General features: G+C 46.4%; 1 protein-coding gene across 3 annotated transcripts in view; it reads left to right on the forward strand.

Annotated features, from left to right (window-relative positions):
* Kif16b (kinesin family member 16B) overlaps positions 1–9,641 on the forward strand; it is a 299,092-nt gene extending 289,451 nt beyond the window's left edge. For all 3 annotated transcript variants that reach the window (XM_023720154.1, XM_023720155.1, XM_004635609.3), the window contains one exon: positions 7,061–9,641. In XM_023720154.1, coding sequence (XP_023575922.1) covers positions 7,061–7,219 — 159 coding nt within the window. In that variant the 3' untranslated portion in view covers positions 7,220–9,641. The remainder of the gene's footprint in view (positions 1–7,060) is intronic.
* The last annotated feature ends 672 nt before the right edge of the window (positions 9,642–10,313 follow it).

Below are 10,313 nucleotides of genomic sequence, written 5' to 3' on the forward strand. Positions count from 1 at the left end.
TGGGCCTCAAGGATGATCTTAGGTCACCACCTCTGCCTGTCATGGCCACTGACCTTGGCTAAGTCACTGCTTGTTGGGAATCTCAGTTTCCTCATCTACAAACAAAGGACACTCAGCTGCTCTTCTCTTGATGCTGGGACAAAATAGCCAACACCCCAAATGAAGGAAGGAAGGGTTTATTTAGCTTACAGTAGAAGTTTTAGTCAACACTCAGCTGGCTCCGAGGCAGAGTGGCACCTGGCACAGGTTCACGGTGGCAGAAAAACAGCAAGAGCAAAGGGAGGGGCAGCAGCTCAGGCAGCTAGCCAGCCTCTCTCCCCTCCTCACATTGTAATGCAGATTACCTGCCCAGGGCAGGTGCAGCACCCACACGCACAGTAATCACAAACTCCAGAAGCCCCCCAATGATTGCATGAGGCTTTGGAGGAACACCTACACACAAACCCTAACAGACACTCAATGGGTCATCCTTATCCTAAGTGACCTGCAGGGTTGCGCAGGACTAGGAGATGCTCATACAAAGCACCCACAGGCCCAAAGCCAGAATTAAGGCCTCCATGTTCTGCTTGCAGCCCTGTGGTTCCCCGCACAATCTCTGCACCTTCTGACCCTGCTTCCCTGTCCACGTTGTTTGCTGGCATCAGGCTCCACTCCTCCTCTAGGCTCAAACCTTCCCTTCTTTCAAGAGTTACAAGGTAGAAGGAGCCACACTAAAATTCCCTGCTTATTGCAGAGGTTTTTGCCAGGGTGAACTGGAGAGCCCATGGTCAGTACTTATGACCAGACTGGCATTTCCTCCAGAATCTAGAGTCAAAAAGGAAAGTTACCCAGCAGAGGTGATTAAAAGGCCATATTTTTCCCAGTTGTTCCATTAACCTCAAAGCATACTTTTCAGCCAGAGCTCTGACTGAAATTTCATCATAGGTCATACCCGAACCAGACCTTCATCAGGAGTATCTAATGTAAAGCAGCATGTAGCAACACCGTCTTTTGGAGCTCAGTCTCAGAAGCTCAGTCAACATGCTGCATCTGGGAAAAAATGAAAATAGACTGAATTCTGCTGAATTACCCTGAGGGAGTGTATTTTGCCTTTCAGAACTCATTAACACAGCCAGTAGGCCATATAAGCCTGTGTTTTGGTTCAGAAAATTAATCATGTTTAGTTATGTTTTGAGATGCTGTTGGAATTTTAAAGATTGGCTTGTGTATAGATGAGGGTTTGGAAGAGAACCTTCCAGCCTGATGCTTGCTGGGGCCAATCAGGAGGCTGCTCTGTCCAGTCTAAAGCATTACTGCCCAAAGCCTCCTAAATCAGCCTATTCGTGCAAGAGGGGTTACATGGCCAGATGCCCTGACCTGACAACAGCAGCCCAGAGGAGCTTGGCCATGGTCTTTTCCAGAGGTTTCTTCTGGTCCCACTAGTGTGTGCCAGCCACCTGCCCATGTCCTAGGGACTGCTGTCTGTGAACTATATTGCAGACAGTAGAAAATGACTGTGTCTGTTGTAGCAAATGGACTCATCAACGCCCAGCCTTGGAATGGATGGACACCAGAGGCTGTCTGTCTCACAGCTCCCCCATCCCAGCTCCCTCTTGAAAATGCTCTGCGACAGTGGCTACACAACCTGGAGCACCCTTTATTCCACCAGACTCCTGTGGCAGCTCCATTAGCTCTGGCTATGATGTGTCCATCCTATGGCATGATGGAAAAAAAAAAAAAATCATGAGACCTAGACTTCTGTGCTAGGTTAGCCACAGAACCAGTTGCCAGAGCATTTCTTCCACAGGAGATCTGGATGCGCTTTGGGAAGGGAAGAGGCCAGTGTCCCCTAACAGAGCTGGAAAGTCATGGGCTTTAGTGGAGCTCTGTGGGCCTCTGGGGAGGGCTGGACGATCTCACTTCTCTGGGCTCCTGTGGAACATTAACCTTAGAGCACCCCGGCAGACTGGTTGCCGTAGCAGCAAGCGCAGCCCTGGGAGTGGCAGCCTAGAGGACACAGCAGCCAGGATGCCCAGGAGAGAGGCCACACTCATGATGCATGGTGCCCTTGGCTCGGGCTGTGTGTGTAGCACTGTGATGCTCAGAGCTGGGAGCTGTGACTTTGGGTACACCCCCAGCCCTTGAGTACAGCTCAGTCTTCAGGTCCTGTTTCACCATTGATAAGATGGAAGTAACAATAGCCCCACCTTCACTAACTTGCTGTGGGCATTTAATAAGATACATCTTTAAAACTTCTCTGCAGTGGGCTCACCACGGGAGCCCTGAGGCAAGTGTGAGTGTGTGTGTGCACTTCCTGAGGAAACACTTGGAATCCTGCAAGAAGAGGGTTTAATTATTTTTTCTTCCTGTACTTAGTGCAGGGTCTGCAGGATCTACAGGGTCTACAGGGTCTCACTATGTAGGTTAGACTCATAGTGATCCTCCTATATTCAGCCTCCCAAGTGCTGGGATTACAGGAGCACGCCACCACGCCCAGTCTCAATTGCCTTCTTAGTGTGCCCCACCGGCGGGACCAGCGCGGCACGCCAGAGATTGAACCCCAGCTACTGCGCTCTGCCGAAGCAGACACTTCAGTCTGCCGAGCTATCTGGCCAGCCCTAGGGACAAGGTTTACAGAAGAAAAGGCTACTTTGGAAAGAAGAAGTTGGGAGCCCCAGTCTGGTATCTGACAGTCACACCTCTCTCTTGCTACCTGTTTCCTTTGCCCTATGCCTCAGAAGCTCCTGGTCGTCTGCAGGACTTTGACTTCATTTCTCTTGGGGGGCTTTTTAAAATTTCCTGCTCCACCCTATGCTGTCCTTGAGTAGGCGACTTTCCCAAACAATATATCTGCCTGAAACCTGTCCAAGAAAGGCGTTTCCTGACAGCAAGGTGTTCCATTTTGGGACTGAAATACGCCTTACAGATTAGCTATCTAAATTTGATTTTCTGAAAGGATTGATAAGAAAACACCAGATTTATACTTGAGTGTTGGTCCAAGTAGCAAAAAGTAAATAACCTAGATAAGCATGTGCAATGCATTTCTCCCCATTAAGTCCTGTTTGCCAGCTTGTAAGCCAGTTGTGGGTTTTCATCTCTCGTGTCGGCATGTTCTCCCCGTCATGCCCCCACCTGTTCTCCCATCCCAGCCCTTCCTTAGACACTGCCTTTCCTCTCTGCTTCCTTTCTCTGGTCCTCTTCCCTTGCCTGGATCACTTGCTGTTGGAAGACGTCCCAGACCCCACTGACGATGCCGTCTATGCTGTTTCCTGGTGTGAAGTCTTGCTGGAAGGATTTTGCCTGACCTGGCCTTCTTCCCCCAGCGCCTGGGGTGCAGTCGGTCCTGAGTGCACTGAACCGGTGTCTCATAAGGCAGAGAGAGATGCAGTTGTCACTCCCACCACCTAACTGCTGGGGTTGGAGGCAGAAGTTGCAGAATCTCGCTATGGTCCCTGAAGGCCACAGAGATTTAAATATGCCTGCTCTATTTCTTTTTGTACTGGAGAAGATTTTTCTGTGAAAATCAGACACAGCTATTGGGTATTGGATTTTACAAATCCTTTTCCTGCTCATCCTTCTGACCATGATAAGTCACTTAAATGCCTAATGTCCTTCAATTTTTGCAGTTTCCGTCTATAAAATGTGCTGCCCTGGGGATGCAGCTTGGTTCCTGGACTTATTTTTCCCATGCAGGGGTGGTGGGGAGGGGTTCGTTGTTTGTATCCACAAGAACAATGAGTGTGGACAGGTGAGCTTTGGAGTTTCCCCTTTAGCCACAGATGCTGTGGGAAGCATCATGAATGCAAGCTGTAAAAGATGATTGATTAAATATGTGCTAAATATTTAATATACATGTTTCAAATATGTATACTAGCCGAGAACCATTGGCTGATCTTAGATTGAGCCTCAAATCCAAAGGCAGAGAACTTCGCTATTAGAAGGGTAGCAGTAAACTTGCCTGACCAGACATCCGTGAGGCAGAGCTCCTACAGCAGGTCGCACCAGTCACCCTCATGCACATGTCCCCCATCAAGTGATCAGGTGGTCTCTGCAACCACATGGGGGGAAGGGCGCTGGGCGAGCCCCAGCAGCACACGGGGTGGAAGCATCCCACACACATGGCGCTCCAGAATGGAAGCCACACACAGCAACGGCTGCTTCAGGGTGAAGCCTCTGAGGTGACCCTGAGGGGAGTGGTTGCGGGTGCAGGGCAGGCATTTATCACCCTGTGTTGAGCACATAGGCACGTTCATTGTGTGAAAACTCCTTAGACTGTGCATCTGTGATGTGCACTGCTTGCTGTGCATTTCTTTCAACCTGAAAGAATTAATCATTAGGTTTTCTTAGCACCTTCCCTAGGCTCTGCAGTGTACCAGGAATAATGGGGACCATAAAGAAGCATGAGTCACCATCGTAACCACCACAGGGGCCCCCATACCCCAGCCCTGGCCCGGTCCCTTGGTTGTTTTATTCACCAGAACTGGCTCTGCCTGCTCTGAGTGTGTGGCTTTGGATACAGCACCAGAGGTCATGCTTTGTCTCACAGCCCAGCAGCACTTTGAGACCACTACAGAGAACTCTTCCCAGTCAGGTGCCTGCTTTGCCCTGGGAAGGCAGTGTCTGGAAAGGAAGCCAAACTTCTTGATACTCTTGCCAGACAGAGACTGTTTTACAAAGAAAAAAACCCTTCTGTAATGTTTAAAAGTGGCCAAATCAGATCTTTCTATCTGGGCTTTCATCAAGGCCTGCTGGAATTTCTTTAAAGAAGAAAGCTTTGCTAGAGCTGATTTATAGTTCTCTCTTAATGACTGTGCTCAGGCAGGGAAGGTGTCTCCAGTACTTCCCCCCTTTATTTATATTTTTAATTTCTCATTAGACCTTTCAGCCTGTTATTGACCCTTTTAAGGGTCCTTACTTTGTGAACCAGCTAAGACAAATGTTGATGCAACACCTGCTCCCAGATTTAAATCGCCTCCGAGTTCACCTCGATGCAAGTCTGTTGAAACAGTAGTAGCCTGCACACTCATGCTGCCCATGGGGTACCTGCGGCAGCCACCCCTTGGGAGCTGCAGAGACAGTGCTATGCAGCGCACCCCTCTGCCCCCACTCGGCTTTGGAGAGTCACAGCTCCATGTAAAATCAGATGCCTTAGGAAACTTGTGGAGTAATGCAAACGTGTGTCTTGATTTGGTGGTGGTTCCACATGGTCTAGTACTCATCAGATTGTACATTTAGAAAGTGTGCAGCTTAAGGCCTATTTAAGGCTAAGACTGTAGCTCAGCATTATTTGGCATGCACGTGGCCCTGGGATCGAGCCTCAGCACTAAAAAGTAATGTGTTTATTGTGCATCTGTTTCACTTATATTAGTGCCTTAGAAACCCTAAGTTACACAAGGGTTATTAATGGTAATTCTTGTTACTTTTTTTAGGAGAGTAACAATCCAACTTTCCTTATACCAAATGACTGTTCGGAAGGACATCTCAGGGTGTCACTGGGTAGAGGTCGCTGATTCTACTGCCCTAGCAAGACTTCTAAGCTGAGCACTGTTGATGTTTGAGGCCAGATCATTGCTTGTCCCACGGGTGACACCATACATTACAGTATGTCGGCATTTGTGGCCTCCACCCCTGGACTCACCTTCCCCACGTGCAGTGATACAGTCAGAGGTCTCCAGACACTGCTCCATTTCCCCTGGGGGCGGACTCACCCTGCTTGCATAGCAGCACCATTAGCCCATGTTTGTTGAACAAAATATTTTGGCTAGGCATAATCCAGAATTAATGTTTAATTTCTGAGTTGGTACCAGAATGGTTAATATTTTTGAAATGAATGGAGATAGTAGTAAGGCTTTGGTGTACCCCTTCCTTCTACTCCGTTTTCTGTTATGGATGAGATTCACATGACCTAAAATATGTTCAGGAGACTCATGTGACCTCTAAATTTATTGTGTCCCTCCAGCATCCAGGGCTGATTTCAGACACACACACACACACACCCTCAGAGCCTAGCCATGGATACTCTTCGCTTCCTGGTGCCACAAAAGGGTCATGGATGCCATCGTGGCAGGTGTCTGCAGGGAGGCAAGGAGAGGCAGAAGGGGCCAGTGCAGTTCACCTCAGGAGAACTTTCCCCATGACTGTAGGATTTTCAGATTGATCTCTCAGTGTGTGGAACTGAACCTCCCTCTCCCCATATTTCTTTTCCTTTGTTTTCTAAGATGGATTGAGAGCAGATCCTGACTGTACACTTTAAAAAATGCCAATAATAGGCATGTTTGCATTATACAAATGGGCAGCCTTTTCCACCTTTTTTATTTTCTTTGTACTTTAGGGAAGGGTCTACTGGGTGTTCAGGGTCTCACTATAGATCAGACTCTAGTGATCCGCCTGTTTACAGCCTCCCAAGAGCTGGGATTACAGGCACATGCCACCATGTCCAATCTCAGTTGTCGTTTCAGTGTGCCCTGGGGGCGAGGCCAGCAATGCAGGCCCAGGGATTGAACCTGTGGTCCCTGTTCCTGCTTGCAGGCGCTTTGATCCACTGAGCTATTTGGCCGGCCCCCCACCTTTTTTAGATATGTTTTTTTTTTTTAATTTTTTTTTTTTTTCTTCCCTTCTTCTTTTTTTTTTTTTTTTTTCTTTGTAGTATCAGGGATTGAACGCAGGACCTTTTGCTTGCCAGGCAGGCACTTAAGCTGCTGAGCCTAGCCCTTTTTAAAATTGTCATTCTTAATTTGAGGAGGGAAGAAAAGACTTCTTCAGACTGGTCCTAGTGACACTGTGGCTGCAAAAAAGAATTGTCTCCTGTGGTAGACATGAGGTGGCCTTGCTGTGAACCAGGGCCCTGCGCCAAAGAAGTTCTGCCGCAGGGATGGGTAGAGGGCCCTGTGCTCGCCACTAGCCTGATGCTGCCAAGGTGCTCGAGGACCTGCTTGTGGAGCCAGGCTTCCTCTAGTGTCACCTCCTTGTCTTGTTTATGAAATAAATACATCCATTCAGGTGGGCAGTGGTTGTTTCCACGCACTTCTCAGTTCTACCCAGAAATACTCCTTGACCATGTGCCTTGCTCTTGTCTCCTCAGAAATACCTCAGGGACTTTTTCAGTGTGATGCTGCAGTCGGCGACATCTCCCCTGCACATCAGCAAAGTGGGGGTGACCCTCTCGAAACACACCATCTGTGAATTTTCACCCTTCTTCAAGAAAGGAGTTTTTGACTACAGCAGCTATGGGACGGGATAGAGCTGAAGCCATCGACGCGTGCCTTCACTTGGAAGCAGGTCCGAGGCAGGAGTGGCCAGCCAGGACACCTCGCATCGTTCTTCCCAGTGCCTGAGTCTGGTGGTGCCTGATGGCGGGCTGCTCCCCACTGTGGATGTGCAGGGCCCTCCTGTGTGCTTCCTCCTGTCATGCAGTGAGTCCCTCCTGCCGGCCTCCAGCCCCATCCCAAGCCAACCGGACCCACAGAGCAGGGGGCCCCCCAGACCACCCCTAAGTGACTTTCATTTGGTTTCCTCCTTCACCAAAATAGACTTTTCTTTTTTATATCTCTTCCATATGGCTGGTTATATTCCCAAGAAAAGCATTTTAAATTATTTCATTATGGTTTCTCTTTTTTTCTTCTCATTTAGATCATAACTTCTGTATAATACTGAAACACTGATGTTTACACAGAATTTCATATTCTGCAAAGGAGATTGTTGGTCCAATCATGACTAGAGTCTTCCATGCCTGACAAACTGGATATAGGTGACATTGCTGCACATAGGACATCGTATAGCCTTGAGTGTGGGAGGACGTGTTCCCAGACCTCAGTGGCCGCTGTGCGACCTTGAGCTTCTTCTGCTATGCACAAAACAAGTGCAAAGCTGGATGCATATTTTTAAACATTATTTTGTTCACATTTTTATTACAGAATCTATTACATCTTCAGCTAAAAAAGTAGAATTTGCAGTTGATTATTGATAATCCCTTAAATTACTCAGGACTTAATGTACTGTCACACATCTATGTACAGTCAAGCTGCTTTGTTTTACTAAAGAGAAAAATGTAAAAAAGACATGGTATATATTGAAATGTATATGATTCTATATACATCATACAGATTTATTCTATATAGATTTATATATGTACACACATATGGCGGTTGTATGTAACTAATCATTCACACTAAATTTATTAAACGTATTTGCTTTTTTGAAATTTAAATTGAGCTGCTATCAATATTAAATGAAGTGATGGAATCTACCCTGTAGCTCATTTTAAGTTTGTAACCTGATCCGCTCCTACTGTTCTGTTTAAAAATTGATCTTCCGTGCTTGGAAAGATGCATCATGTATAATTTAGCATTTGTGTCGTAGAAGATGCAGTTACAATAATGAGTGAAGTCACAAATGAGTGGTTAACAGTCTTGGCTCAGTCTTTCAAAACATACCTGTGCAACAGAGCCGGCCCACCTCGGAAATACGTTTAAAAATATAATTATCCCCATAAGGAGGAAATTATTACTGCACTAATTAAATATTATAGTTTAGTATGAAAAAAATAAGGACTTATTTTCATTGCTGCAAAAGGACTTGCTTCTGTCTGCCGTCATGGTTACAGACCAAGGGGTGGAGGAATAATTGCTAGCAAGAATGTAAAACTACAGATTGGGGGACAGAAACCAGGAGAATAGTTGTTAATTATAAATTACTTATTTAAAAGGAGTCCAAGCTCTAAAGACTGTCCCTTACTTACGGAGTAAATGGTTTTTTTTCCTGGCCCAATAATCTGTCCCTGCCCCTTGGGATATGTGCTAGAGAGGACTCACGACAAGCATTCTCCAAAATACTGGACAAGAACAATTGGACATGTGCCTATAAGAAGTGTTGTCATCTAAAGATCCTTGTATTCCAATCCTCGTCTCAAGTGATTACAGTTAAGTTTGAAGCTCAAGGACTAGCTGGCTCTGGTTATAGCAGACTGTGACATAAATGAGTTATTTTGCCTCCATAGATATCAGTCTCCCCACCCAAAATGAAGCCATGGTGCTGGTTGATCCCTAGGTCTACGCTGGCCCAAGTGACAGAAGGAATGAACTCTGCAGTAGGACTGCGATGCTCCTCTTATGCACCTATGAAGCGATACTTCTGGTCCAGCTTTACAGGTAGCTGAGGCTAATCACGTGTCAAGGAAAGCTGAAAAGCAGATGGTAAATCATGAAGAGCAAATAGTGAAATTCCTTTTTGGAATAAGATAGGTGGCTGAGTAAGGATGACAACACTAAAATTTCTGTGCTTTGGAATAACTTAAAAGAGTAAAACAAGTTGGTGACTATGTTATTACTCAGATACCAAAGTAGGAGCAAGCTGAGTACCTCAGGCAATTCACATTGGCAAACTCTGATGCTTACCCTTGATTGTCAACTTGGTTGGCTTGAAAGACACCTTGGAGAGGAAAGCACACTTCTGAGAATCGCTGGGTGGCCCATAGGTGCTTGACTGGCTGCCCCATCTGACCCAACCCCTTCCTCCCTGGCTGTCTCCCCTGTGCCCTGCTTCCCAGCCACTGTGGAGTGAGGGCTGTGCCACAGCATGCACTTCCACCATGGTGCTCCTCCCTGGAAGCTGGCCCTGGACTGAATTCCATGAAACCACAAGACAAATTAAACCTCTGCTCTCGGTGTAAGTGTCTTGTGTTTTGTCTCAGCAACAGGAAAGCTGACTCGTGCATGAGCCATCGATTTAGACTTCTGTAGTGAGCTGTACAAAAATCTAAGGAACTTAAATACTTCTTTTAAATAGTTTTAGCATTCTTTTCTGTATCTTGCTTATTCACTAAGTACAGAGTATACCAATGTTATTTTAAATCACAAGTAATTAGGTAAACTTTGGTCCTGTTTCCGATCAGATCTCACTATTTCTGAACTGAATTCAGATGCATCCCTGTGATTAAGCAGATGACAGAGAGTAGCAAGCCATTGTCACTGCCAAAAGACTGGCATCTAGGCACCTCAGGTCCATAATGTGCCAGTGTTTTGAAGATACACGAATCGAATGCCTGGTCCCAACTCTATTCAGTCCACATTTTTTAAAAAAAGTATTTAGTACAGGGTCTCGCTATACAGATCAAACTCATAGTGATTCTTCTGTTTTCAGCCTCCCAAATGCTGGGATTACAGGTGCATGCCACTGGCACAGAAGCCGGGGATCGAACCCCGGTCCCTGCCTCTACCTAAGCAGGCACTTTAATCTGCTGAGCTATCTGACCAACCCTTCAATTCACATTTTATGCAATTTTTTTTTTTTATATAAATGAGAACAAGTTCAACACAATTCTGCCCCTCTCTGGCCTA

The sequence above is a fragment of the Octodon degus genome, unplaced genomic scaffold, assembly GCF_000260255.1.
Source record: "Octodon degus isolate 3935 unplaced genomic scaffold, OctDeg1.0 scaffold00073, whole genome shotgun sequence".
Lineage (NCBI taxonomy): Eukaryota > Metazoa > Chordata > Mammalia > Rodentia > Octodontidae > Octodon > Octodon degus.